The following is a 13,779-nucleotide window of genomic DNA, read 5'->3' as shown; positions in this document are numbered from 1 at the left end:
GCACACCACCATTAGAAAATGTTAAAAAAATTTAACTCTGTGCCTATATTGACTATAGGCAGGTGTTTTTCCCACGGCACACCTTACACTATGTCACGGCACACTAGTGTGCCGTGGCACAGTGGTTGAAAAACACTGCTATAAGGCACATCAACATATTTCCAACAAGATAAATTTTGCAAAAACATTTTCTCACATTCTGAATTGAGAAGGAAGAGACTGATACTGAGAATGATCCTTCTATGCTAATAAAACAAATGGGGGGAAAGGGTCTTGAAATACAAATTGTTCTTTGTCTTTCCTTGACTTATGAATTAGTAAGGCTAGTAAAAATCCTTTTCTTTGGTGTGCATTTTTGGCCTAGATGTTGGCAGGTTTTATACAAGTAGTTTTTGCACTGTTAAAAACAAGTGCTACTTTGGATATATTGAATGCTTTAAATAAACCAAATACATTCTTTTTGTATTTCAGTAATACCCCAGGAATCCTTGGCTTCCATTCCAGCAAGAACTCAGGCTGTGACTAAACCTGAATTCATTCCCGCTGGCCCAAAGCCAGCACCTCTTCAGGGCCTCCAGACAGCCCCAGTCCTCCTACCACAGCGCCCCCCACCTAAAGTTCCAACTACCAAAAAACCCAGCCCTTTGCAGAAGATGGGAGTCAAGCCAGGAAGTGTAAGTGTCAGTATAAGGCTCTTCTTCCCTCTGCACAGAAAGCATATAGATTGCATACTTAGTGTTTAGAAGTAAATTATAAGAACTTCAGGGTTGTTGTTTTTTTTTTGTCTCTGAGATGTATTTGGGAAGATAGAGCTTTCATGTTTTCCCTATAGTCCTCCTCTCCTAAAACAAGTGTGAGATGTGTAGTGCCTAACTGAGAGGCGAGGAAAGAACTGAGAACAAGTTTTCCCTGTGATTGATGCAGGTATACATTTTGTTGAACTGAACTCTTCATAGATGGGTGGGGGGGTGGGGGGGTTAGGGAAATCTAATTCAAGTAGCGCTATTCCAGCTCAGGGAATCGAATCAAAATCTGAACTCTCCTGTGCAGCTTCATTGGTATTTGAAATGTGGAGTGACAAGCAATACATGCAGAAATTCTACATAAGAGAAAACCCCTACAGGGCTTGGAGAAAAGAAGAGAGATTGTAGTTTGTGGATGGATTGTTGTAGCTTTGAACCAAGAACTCTCTGACACAGGGCTTTGCTAAAATGCTTTTTGAAGTGACACTAACTCTAACCCCCCTTAGCTTAGAGCCGTGGTAGCACAGTGGTTAGAATGCAGTATTGCACTTGTAGGCTACTTCTGCCGGCTGCCGGCAGGTCAAATCTCACTGGTTCAAGGTTGACTCAGCCTCCCATCCTTCTGAAATTGGTAAAATGAGGGCCCAGATTGTTGAGGGGCAATACGCTGACTCTAAACTGCTTAGAGGGGGCTGTAAAGCACTGTGAAGCGGTATATAAGGCTAAGTGCTAAGTGCTAATTATCTCTTGATCTCAAGAACATTAAAATGAGCATCCACAGGATTTGGAGGTAATTGCATATATATTGTGGAGGATTTTGAGCTATTGTTTTTTTTTGAGTTGCACTGCTGTGCTGTACACCATTTAACCATCTGAACATTTGCTTGAGAGGGGGAAGACAGAGGGGAAGAAATGGGAGACAAATAACTCTCTACTTCCAATTTGTCCAGACTTCCTTTCTATGAAAAAAAAAAAATCCACCTGCTTCTAAAATTCTGCAGCTTTCGTAACTTTATTCTGCATGTTATGCTCCAACTGTAGACGCAAAGCAGAGATTCTCAGGAGAAAGGAATGGTGTACCTTTGAAGATATTTAGCAACTACTTCTCAGAGTCCTAAAAATGTTATCCCAAAATGTTAACAAAATTGTTATAGCTATTTGGTGATTTCCGGTTAGAGATCTAAATATTTGAATTTCTAATGGGGGTTGGGGGAAGGGAGCAGAAGAATCAAATAGCTAGGTTTATTTAGCATGAAAACAATTGTATGGAAATATGAGGAATTAATTTAGAAGGTAGTCCCCGACTTTCAAAAGTTCTTTGAATTACTCTTTGCATTTTCTGTTTTGCTTTGATGCAGGGGTTTTGAAGGAAACCAAACACCTGCTAAGGATATACGAATGCTGTGTGCAAAATTATAATGAAAAAGCATGTGTGGTAGGCAGAGGATGAAAAAAAAAAGATAAATTAATCTGTTGCAAAGCAAGATTTGGAAGGTTTTTACTGAGAATTCTGCTTTGTGATATTAAATAGTGGGCTATATTGTAGGTCTTTTGAAGATATTTGCTTTCCATTCTACCCTTTGGCTTAAAAATTGTAAAAGTCCTGCAAGGGTTATTGCTATATCGTAGAGCTATTATGATTACAAACTACACTGATTAAATAATTACTTCAAGTGTACTGGATAGGGACAGAAAACTGCACTGGCATTTGTATTACCAGAAAACACACAAACACATACACACACATGCCCTCAGGAGCAAGAGAGAAATGTTTCTTTATTTATTAAATGTATGGGCCACCCACCTGGTCCAGAGATGACTCTGGATGGCTTGCTGTTTCTAATGATAGCTTGGTTGAAAAACAATTCATTGTCCATTTTTCTTCTCAGCCCCATTCTCCAGAAGAGCAGCTTGAACAAACCTTGGGTCACTTCTCCGCATCACCAGAATCGGGTCTGGAAAGCACAACTGTTATTGGTTCTCTTCAGACGGTCCCCATTCCTAAGCCAAGGACAATGCAGCCTGGCAAAATTGTCCAAAGGAGCAGCAGCAGCAATGGAAAGCAACCAACTCCCTTGTCTCTTTTAGAGGAAAGTTCTCATATTCCTTCTCTGAATGTGACTCAGGCTCCAAGAGTTCCCCCAAGGAGAAAGAAGTCTGCTTCTCCCGATTTTCATCTGCAAGTACTCCAGAACAGCAATAACCTGTTTCTAAAAGGGCCGACATTCAATTCCAACAATAACAACGTTCCAGCAGCATGTTTTTCCACAATGAAGGATTCTGATGGACTTCCATCTTCTCTGAGTGAAGCCTCTCTTCTTGCTACAACAGTTGTGACCAGCTCAAAAGACAATGATGCTAAGCTTTTGGGGCAGACTGGCTTGGAATTTATTAGTGACCAACAGGTGACTCCTGCCTTGTGGATTCAGCAACAACAGCAAGCTTCAGACAATCATTGTCCAATGGAGAACAGCAATTTGTTAGATCTGGAAGTAGACTTTGCTGCTGGCCAACCACTGATTCAGCCGTTACCAGCCAATCCACCTCCTGCTTCACAAAATTTGAAACACTCCTCTCCAAAGGATTTCAGCCACTGGGTCACATTTGGAGAAGATGGCAACAGTAGTACTATATCTCAGGGTTAAGCTCTGACCTCGGTTCAAAACTCCGAACTCATTTTTGTCCTAGAAAAGCACATTTCCCCCCTAAACTTTATGATAGAAGGAATTAAGTTCAGCAAATCAGTTACGGCGGTATTCCCCCCCCCAACCTTTGGGCTTGGCAGCCCGGCGGGAACGGGAAAGCTGCACAAGTAGCAGCCTGCCACACATATGTGCACCAGCCCACCACTTGTGCGAGTGGAGCTGCGCACATACAAGCCCACTGGCGTGCCATGCACTAGTGGAGCTGTGCGTGTGTGCCAGCCCAACTCTTGGCGGCCCAGTTCCAAATAGTCTATAGGTCAGTGGTGGGCTGCAGCCCAGGAGTTAGGGACCACTGATGTGTGGTATAACACTCATCTCCCCTCCTTGGTGATTTCTGGTTCGAGTTTAATAGTAAATTCAATAACAAATATTTATTTCTCATATGCATGTGTGCTATAATGAGGCCTGCTTCAATTACTCTTTATTTGCACTTTGCTCATTTCTGAATTCCATGCCACAGGTGGCTGCTTGCCCCACAGTTCTCTACTGTAAAAAGATGGTATAGTTAATTCTGCTTTATATACTAAGAGGTATTCTGTGTCATTCTTGAGCCAACTGCATGCTTAGAACCCACAGTCTTAAATTATTTTTATCCTTGTTATCAATGTATGCAAAGTAGGAATGAATTTGAGTTTCAAAGAGTTGGTAAGAGCAAAAATGATAATCTGATTCTTTCTGATAACAGCGGTCATCAATAATATAAAGGGAAGTCCTGGGTGGTTTTAGAAGTGGCATGGTAAGTTTGGAGTTGGTAGTATCCAAAATAGCCATTCAAGTTCAAGCTGTGATAGAAAACCACCTTCAGGATATTAGAAACATGCCTGTATGAAGACATGGGGATATGTACTGGGAGCAATGTGGTTATAGATCCAACCTGTTTTGAATAGCAGCCTGAAGAGGTGAAGACGAGAGATGAGAGCGTTGGTACTTACCTGATACGCCTCTTCTCATAGTGGGGAAGGAGTATCCAGGATGGGGTTGACCTTGTCCTCTCTTGATTGGACTGAATCAGATAAGCTCTTTTAGCCATGCCTTGGTCACCAGGCTCCACCCAGTTATCGGCAAAGAACTCTATCTGACTCGCTGTGTCATCCACTCTAGACTTTATTTTAGTTTCAAACCTTTATTTATTACTTCAACAGAACAGTTCAACAAACAACATAACAATTTTGCAACATACCCATATCAGAGAGGCTGGATACTCCTCCTCCACTATGAGAAGAGACGTATCAGGTAAGTACCAATGCCCTTTCTCCATAGTGAGGGGAGGAGTATCCAGAATGGGCCGTACCAAAGCCTACATGTCCCTAGGGAGGCTTATACATTTGAGTATATACCCAAATGTATGTCTTGTGAGACCTCTCCCCCGCCTTGTGAACAGCCTGCAACACCCTACGTCCGAATGAGGCTTCCGCAGAAGCAAAGGAATTCAACTTGTAATTCCTCACAAATGGCGAGGGGGAAGACCCCGTGGCTGCCCTACAGATCTCAGATAGTGAGGCCTGTGTGGCCCAGGCTGCTGAAGTGGTCGTGCTTCATCTAGAGTGCACTGTGATAGAGCTTGTTGTTTGCAGATCCCGTGCCTGATAGGCAGAAGCAATACAAGTTCTTAACCACCTGCCTATCATGGTAGAAGTCACCTTGTTCCCCAGAGACCCCGGCTGGAAGGAAATAAATAGGGCTTCCAACTTCCTGTTCGGCCTGGTTCTTCTGAGGTAAATCCTCAGAGCCCTCCTCACGTCCAAGGTGTGCCACTTCCTCTCTAATGGGTGAGAAGGGTCCGGGCAGAAATTGGGCAATATCACCTCATGCGAGCGATGGAAGCAAGAACACACCTTGGGTATGAAGGAGGAGCCCAACCTTAGCACTACCCTGTCCTGGTGGAACACACAGAGATCTTCCCTGGTAGACAGAGCCTGCAGTTCAGATATCCTCCTGACAGAGGTGATGGCCACCAAAAGGGCCACTTTAAGTGTCAGGAACTTCAGAGAGACAGTACATAATGGTTTGAACGGAGGGCCTGTCAGAGCATCCAACACGTTGTGTAAGTCCCAGGAAGGGTACCTGTACACCGTGGGTGGTTTAAGATTGGAGGCCCCCTTGAGGAACCGCCTGACCACCGGATGGTGAGTCAGTGTCTGAGATCTACCGCACAGGAGTACCAATGAAATGGCCGTGACCTGCCTCCTAATTGTGTTGGGAGCCAACCCTCTGTCCAGCCCCGGCTGAAGGAAGTCCAGAACTTGTGCAACAGTGGCCCGGACAGGATTGTAGCCCCTAGAGATGCACCATGTTGAAAAAGCCTGTTCTGTAGCGCCGTAAATGCGCTCATTGGAGGGTCTGCAAGCTGCCTGGATAGTCTGTATAACCATGGGGGAAAAGTGATCTTCCCTCAGGATGCTCTACTCAAGCGCCAAGCGGTCAACTGGAGCCACTGAGAGTCTGGGTGTTCTAGCGACCCCTGACTGAGGGAAATCCTCTCCTGGGGGATCCTGCAGGGCCTATCCACCAAGAGGGATTGAAGAGCTGCAAATCAAGGCCTTCGGGGCCAGTGGGGGGCACTCAGTACTACTTCCGCCCCCTTCCGCAAGATTTTTTTGTATAATCCTGGGGATCAGGGGTAAGGGTGGATAGGCATAGAGGAGCCCCGGGGCCAAGGGCAGCAGAGAGCGTCTACCCCCTCTGCTCCCCATGTCCGGTAGCTGGAGTAAAACCTTGGGACCTGGGCATTGAGGGGTGGCAAATAGGTCGAATTCTGGGTGTCCGAAGCGCTCTGCCAGCTCTTCAAAGATTGCTGGCTGTACCTTCCACTCCGAATTGTCCACCTCGGTCTGGCTGAGCCAGTCGACGCTGATGTTGTCCATCCCTGTTATATGTTCTGCCCTCAGCGAATGCTGTCTAAGGTCATAGGCTATCTGAGGTGCTTCTGCGTTTTCTCATAGTTGGACATCCAATTCTGAGTTTGTGATGGGTTCAGGCATGGGGACTGGCCTGTCTGACCCTTTTGTCATGGCTAGAAGGGTGCTATGAGTCTATGACTAGGATTAGCTCAGAAAATTTCTTGAATGTATTATGAATTCTTTGAGTTCAATTCACTTGTTGGCCACTAGAATGTGTTGCAAGACTTTGTAGACGCAGACGCAGTTCACTGGTAAGACACTAGAGTGCATTGCAGGGCTTTGGAGATGCAGGCGCAGTTCACCTGTCAGCCACTAGAGTGTGTTGCCAGACTTTGTAAATGCAGGCGCAGTTCACGTGTCAGCCACTAGAGTACGTTGCAAAACTTTGTAGACGCCGACACAGTTCACTGGTCAGCCATTATTGTGCGTTGCAGGGCTTTGGAGATGCAGGCGCATCTAATGAGTTGGCCACTAGGGTGCGATGCAATGCAATGCTTTATAGATGCAGGCGCACATCACTTGTCGACCACTAGGTCGTTGCAAGTGTTGGCCTGAAATACTGGATTGCAGCAATACAGGTTCTTAACCACCTTTGTAGAGGAGCCACTAGAGGGTGCTGCTCGTGCCTGTTTGGAGTGATTGGTAATGACGCCTTCCTTGATGTTAAAGGATGGAAGGCTGAGTCACTCTTGTGCCAGTGAGATTTGAACTGCCAAACTGCAGCTAGCAGTCAGCTGAAGTAGCCTGCAGTGCTGCACTCTAACCCCTGTGCCACCTCGGCTCTAGTTGCCAAGGCTATTCTGCTGGTTAGGTTGTCAAGCTGACTCTAGTTTTGGAATTCCTGGGTCTTTACCCGAACTCAGAACCTGTCTTGGACCTGGCTAGCTTGGTACCTTCTATAAGGGTTGAGCCCTTCTCAAATAATTCATAAACAATAGTAACCAATCCCCAAGAGCATAACAATCTCTTCAGCTGAACTACATCTGCCTTTTGGCCCTTTGGCTGCCCGAAGGCTTTGCACACAGAAAGCCTGTTGGGATGGTTGGGGGGGGGGGGGGATCTTTTTTTTTGAAATTTTTTATTTTATTTTAATTGAACAAAAACACAAAAAAAGAATCATCCTTCATTACATCTTGTAGAACGTCTGTCGATTGGTTACAGATAACTTTTGTGCATTTCTTCCACAGTCGTTACTTATAGTTCATATTAGATTATACACTTTAAATCAAAAATCTTTGTATCTCTTACTATCAATGTATGACAATTCTCATTTGACTACAATTATTTGAACATGCTTTTACCTGAAACCATTCAGGTAAGAGCCAAGGTGGCGCAGTGGTTAAATGCAGCACTGCAGGCTACTGCTAGATCAGCAGGCCAGCGGTTCAAATCTCACCGGCTCAGGGTTGACTCAGCCTTCCATCCTTCCAAGGTGGGTAAAATGAGGACCCAGATTGTTGGGGGCAATATGCTGACTCTCTGTAAACCGCTTAGAGAGGCCTGAAAGGCCTATGAAGCGGTATATAAGTCTACTGCTATTGCTATTGCTATTACCATTCATACTTAAAAACACAACCACATAATGGCATTCATTAGCTATTTCAAAAAATCCTCCAATAACATTACACCTTTATAACATCTTTTAAGTAAAAGTCAATTAATAGTTTCTAAACCTTTTCCCCCCCTACTCACTGTTTAGAATTTATATCCAACTTACTTTTGCCAATACCATAGCATGTATATATTGTTAAATGTCCATTGACATTTCCTTGTTATTATAATTGGCTAAGAATCATTTACTATTTATGTCCCATCTCCTCTCGTCAGGCCCCTCCCCCCCCAAAAAAACCTTACACCTTTATAACAAGATCTAAATGAAAATTTGTTAATAAAATTTATAGGTCTTTTTCCCAAGTAATAATTTGCAATTTGTATCCAAATTTCTTTTACTAGATTGCCAATACATGTATATATCATTATGCTGTATCCATTATTTCATTATTATTTGCAACAACAGAATTGTATCACAGCGGCCAGTTGTTTCGCCGGATTTGGCATTGATTACTAGTCGGGCCCCACTCAGGGGCCTAGGACGTCGTAACGTATTTTCGTAATATGGGTGCAGATCCAAGCAGTGCGGCTTTTTGCATTTGACTGATGGTGATTTTGTCAATTTTTAACTGTTTTAAATGTAATTCCAGTGCTTTTGGAATAGCACCCAGTGTGCCGATTACCACTGCTGGTTTGTGCTATAGTCGTTGAATTTCGATTTTTAAGTCCTGGTATTTTTTCACATTCCTTCTCATATTTCTTCATCATCATCATCATCATCATCATCATCATCATTATTATAGTTAATTAATTGTTAGCAAATAAACATTTGATAACAATATAAAACAATCTAAGAGTTACAAAATTCCTACTTATTAATCATCGAAATAACTAATTTTTTATTATCAACTTTCATTGTCAACCTGCATCTTTCCAGTAACAAAACAGTCTTATCTCTCTTGCCAATTGTGGTGTCAGTCTTCTTTTTATCTCTTTTATAAGGTTTTTATAGACTTCTCTCCGCACTTTGTTGCTTGAAGGGTCTCTCGGGTAATCTCGTTGCCCACCAGCTGCTACTAAAATTAGCTTGTCTTTGGTTGTCAATCTTGCTTCTAAAAAAATTTCAGTCCATCATCATTATTTTTTCTTCTTCTGTGTCCTGGAATCTGGAGCTCCAATTTGTCGAATTTCCTTTTCCATATTCCCTTCTTTCTACTTTCACCCACATTTGCTCCATTAATAAATTCATCTATTATCTTTATCTTCTATATCTTCATTCTCCCCTTTAATTTTTGGGGCTCCAACCCCATCATCTTTTGCTGTGAGGAAGACTAGTCTTTCCAACTTCTTCTCAATTCTCCCATATCCTTCCAATAGATTTTGAATTCCAGCCAAGATATTTTGGAATTTTAAGGTTTCCTCATCTGAATATTGATCCATGTTTCCAAAACAGAAGAAAGAAAGAAAAAGAAAAAAAACTAATAGCCACTGCCACTCTAGCCTTCCAGGCCTCTTTTATTTTTTATTTTAGATTGACTTGAACACAAGTTCTTTTATGCTCTTCAAAGGAGAAGGGTTATGTTTCCCCCCCCCTTTCTTTCCTACGCCAAAATAGTTCTCAGAGGCACCTGTGAAAACAATTCGTGCCCTTGGCTCTTTATCAGTTTCTGTAAAAAAGTTGCAAACCCTTCAGCTACAAAGTCAGTGAAGTCAAATAAGGAAAGAAAGGAGATACGTTGTTTCAAAAAACCCAGCCTCTGACCTCCGAGTGGCAGTGTGCTACTTTTCACTTTCTAATATTTATCTCTGGCTTATAAGAAACAAAGTTCTTTAGATTTCTTTTAGTGAGATTTAATAACAAGTAATAGGAAGAATTGTTAAAATAAGAAAGAAGGTTTTAATCCAGAAATCAAAAAATAAAGCAACGAAAAGCAGAAGAAAAAAATCAATCTGTTCACTTTAAGAGGAGAAATGAGAAACGTTGTGAGCACTTCAATCCACAAAGAATAGTTACAAAGGGAAGAAAAGCTTTCCACAGCAATCCAATTAGGGTTAGTTTCGCCACTCAGTTCTTTTGCTTAAGGATCTAATTTGGCTTTAAAATTTTCTTTGGGCAGTCTTTAGCAAAATAGAAAAAATACCTCACCAGATGGACTCCCTTTCTCTTTTCACTTCCTTCCTTCCGGAGCGTCCTGATTTTATCAGCCTGGGGGCTGCCTGTTAACCGACGGCTTGAAGGGCTTCCCTTGGGTCGATCAGGGACTTTGCGATGTCCTTGAAATCAGAAAGGCTTTGTCTTCCTGATCACCATCTCTACGGGACGGTTTAGGTCTCAATAGACCATCCAGCGGTAAAAGTGTCAACGGCGGTCTCGGAATATCAAGACCACATGTTGTGACATTGCGACGTGGCTCCTTCGGAATGGTTGGGGCGTCTTTATTGCCCCTCGTTCTCAGGACAACATCATTAAAGTTCAAAGGATTTGGGAGGTCGGGTCTGGGCTAGCTGACCTCTTTCTCATTCAGGTTTCGTTTCCATGGAGATCTTTCCACGAGGCTTTTGCAAACACTTAAGGAGTAAGGCTTGAAATCTGCATCAGATTTCTCTTTCTTTGTTAGGCCACATGTGTTTGGCCTTAACAACAGCAGATCAGATTACATAGATTGGGAAAAGGTGGGGTTGCTTTATCATAGGATTCCTGGATCCCTTTCCCTGGAGCTCAATTAGATGGAAACAAGGTCGATCTTGCTTTCAGACAAGGAGAGAGAGGAAACATGCTTTTCTAACTTTGCAGGATCTGCTTTCTCAATGTATCAGAGAAGAACAAAAACAGGCTTTTCAGAGCAGATTGAATCAGCTAGGTGGTAGACGCTGCATTTCTCATGCAACTCTTGGCCCCTTTTTGACACATTTTCTTAATCATAACTGAGTCCTTCATCTCAGGAGAGATAATCAGCCTTTCTCAGTGAAACGGGATGTTCCTTTTTGCTCCAGGAGGGGGTGGGGGAAATCCCGGCAGCTGATTTCAGTTAGACTGCAAACAGAGTTTGGGATTCAACTTCAATGTCCTTTTTACTCGAGGGGAGCTCAAAATAACCTCATCTTTATACTGTTCTGCCTGGGGTGGTTGCCCCACCCCCATGCCTGTAGAGGTAGAAGGGAGACTTGAGGAGAATGCCCCATAGCGAGGGAGACTGCCATCCCTGGATAGAGCCCCAGATGCCTGAGGTATCAATGGGAATCCTCACTTGCTGGGAGGGATCCTCCTCTGTGATCGCATCAGGTTCCAGACCAGGGGGAGCCTTCTTGCTGTTGGCCTTATGGCAGATGTGTCCTAGGGCTTTATACCTCTGCCTTTCATAGTTAGAGGCAGGTTTGGGAGGCTTGGAGCCGGAGCTTGCCCCTTTAGCCGCCCTGGGGGTGGTGTGCTTCATTTTGCTCTTTGCCTTGTTGCCCCCACTCTTGGATGGACCAGTGGGGCTGCCAGCTTTAGAAGCGAGGACTTGATTCCTGCCTGTGTCCTCCGAGCTGCAGGAGGCTGCCATCTTGGGCCATGTGGGGACTCTCCTCCCCCTTCCTTTCAAATGGGGCTGCGCTGCAAATACAACGGCAGGGTCAGGGCTTTGAAAAAGCAGCTTGTGCTACTAAAAGCTGCCACACTCTCTCCTGTGGCCTCCTGCTGTTAACAGCAGCTCACTGAGAGCCTTGCCGCTCCCTCCTCCAGCTGCTTTCCTTTCTCTTCCTTAAAGGGGCAGTTTTTCCTTAAAGGGAAGACCTTCTTTAAAGGGGGAGCCTCAGCAGTGATCTGAGCCTCATTGCCTTGTCTGGGCTTCTCCGGCTAGTCAGGCATTCAGAAAAGGATTGAATAGGGCTTGCATAAATCGTGATAACAAGGTTGCCGGAACACAGGATGACAAAGCCCGAGGTGTCGAAGGGAATCCTCACCTGGAAGGAAGGGTCCCCTTCTGCAGCCCTGCCAGGTGAAGAGAAACCTGGTAATCTTCCCTCAGGTTCCGGGCCAGGCGGGGTCTTCCTGCTGCTGACCTTGTGGCAGATGCGCTCCAAGGCTTGGTGCCTCTGCCTTTCATACTTTGAGCTAGGCTTGGGGGGTTTGGATCCATAGCCCGCCACGTTAGCCCCCTTAGTGGAGATATGCTTCCTTTTTGGCCTTTGCCTTGCTTCCCCCCCCCCTTGACTGAAACCTCCGAGAGGGTTTCTAACCTTTATAAGGGCTCCTCAGTGCTTCTGGTGGGGTTGCTGGCTGCAGGGCTGAGTGCTTGGCTCCTGCTGGCATCCTCTGAGCTGCTGGGAGCCGCCATCTTGGACCACATGATTTCAAAATGGCTCCCAGCTCCAAATTAAAAAGGCTCGTGGAAGTGGCTTGTGCTTTTGCAGGCTGCCGCACGGCTTCCGCTGCTGCTGGGTGCTCTCGCGCCTCCCCCTGCCTCTCCCAGCTCTTTCTGAGCCTCTCCGGCTCTCACCTCGTTCCTCTGGCGATCGCTGCCAGCATGGGCGCTCCGGGGCATTTTAAAATGCCGCAATTCGTCGCTCAACCTGAGGGGAGTGGCTGAGCGCTCCGGCGCCCTTAGAGCCTCCTTTGGCATTGCCCTTGCTGCAGAGTCCTTTGAGGAGCTCGCTTGCCTGTCTTTGGTGAAAGTCCTCACTTAGTGCCCTGGGTCTTGCTCTGTGACCTGGGCTGCGTGCCGCTTTAGCAGTTGCTGCGTGGGCTTTCTACCCCCGCTGGGGGTTTCCTCAGCCTTTAGTGATTGATCAGGCAGCGTGGAGGCAATTTTGTTCGCTTTTGCAGCAATTTAAATTTTTCCTTTATGTTTCTTCAGGATCTCAGGATGAACACAGCCGTCAATAACTGGGTGGAGCCTGGTGACAAAGGCGTGGCTAAAAGAGCTTATCTGACTCAGTCCAATCAAGAGGGGACAAGGTCAACCCTCACTATGGAGAAATTCCCTTACAGATCACCTCATAGGATAAACCATTAATTTTCTATTATATACAGAGACGGGTGGGCTTCAGAAATTTTAGCCAGGGGTTCTCTGCCCAGTTGCTGGGTGGGCGTGGCCATGTTAGGCGTGGCTTAGTTGCCCTCCTGCACCGAGGGGTGCATTTTTGCCCTCCCCAGGTTCTGGAGGATTTTTTTGAGCCTCCAGGAGGGCAAAAATGGCTCCCCAGGCTCCAGAAACTCTCTGGAGGGTGGAAACGGGCCTGTTTCTGGCCTTTCTGAACTTCTGGTAGGCCTATTTTTTGCCCTCCCTGAGCCTCCAGCATGCCCTGCACTTACCTGCATCCAAAACAGGCCATGTGGGGACTCCTGAGAAGGGTGGGGAGGGCGGGGCCAGCCAGGAGTGGAATATGGAGGTTCTCTGAACTGCACAGAATCTTAGCTAGAGGTTCTCCCAAACCCTTGCAAACCCCTGGCAGCCCACCTCTAACATAGATATGATTCTGTCTGGATTAATATGAATAAGAGTGTATTACCTATGGAAGAAACTACCCATATATGATATAGGTAGGAAATACACAGGTACATATATATGAGGCTTCTATTCTCATTTTTAATATTTAAATCTCAAGTATTTTTTGAGAGCATCTCAAGGCTAATAAAATGTTCAGTGGGTCATTGGGAAAAAACACTAATCAGCTTGGGCACAGAAAAGCTTAATATTTTTGTGCACAATCGTTTTACATCGTAAAAGATACAATGATCTAGCCTTACAGTTCAGGCCAGAAATTAAAATCTAGGATCTGATTTGTAATTTAATAAAGATTAATGTTGCTTTAGAAGCAGCAGCGAAGTTAATGATTTCTTTTTTATTTTGGTGGAGGGGGGATGCAGTATGTATTTTGGCCTTTTTTTATTCTGTT

General features: G+C 44.7%; 1 protein-coding gene across 1 annotated transcript in view; it reads left to right on the top strand.

Annotated features, from left to right (window-relative positions):
- SYNJ2 (synaptojanin 2) overlaps window positions 1-7,656 on the top strand; it is a 58,624-nt gene extending 50,968 nt beyond the window's left edge. Inside the window, exons 26-27 of the mRNA XM_014057555.2 lie at window positions 472-674; window positions 2,633-7,656. Of these exons, the coding sequence (XP_013913030.2) occupies window positions 472-674; window positions 2,633-3,388 (959 nt within the window). The 3' untranslated portion in view covers window positions 3,389-7,656. The remainder of the gene's footprint in view (window positions 1-471; window positions 675-2,632) is intronic.
- The last annotated feature ends 6,123 nt before the right edge of the window (window positions 7,657-13,779 follow it).

The sequence above is a fragment of the Thamnophis sirtalis genome, unplaced genomic scaffold (genome assembly GCF_051295495.1).
Source record: "Thamnophis sirtalis isolate CommonGarterSnake01/CBP01778 unplaced genomic scaffold, rThaSir2_p1.2 scaffold_6, whole genome shotgun sequence".
NCBI classification, from domain to species: domain Eukaryota; kingdom Metazoa; phylum Chordata; class Lepidosauria; order Squamata; family Natricidae; genus Thamnophis; species Thamnophis sirtalis.
The sequence above is the reverse complement of the archived record's forward strand: the minus strand, read 5'-3'. Positions and strand labels throughout refer to the sequence as shown.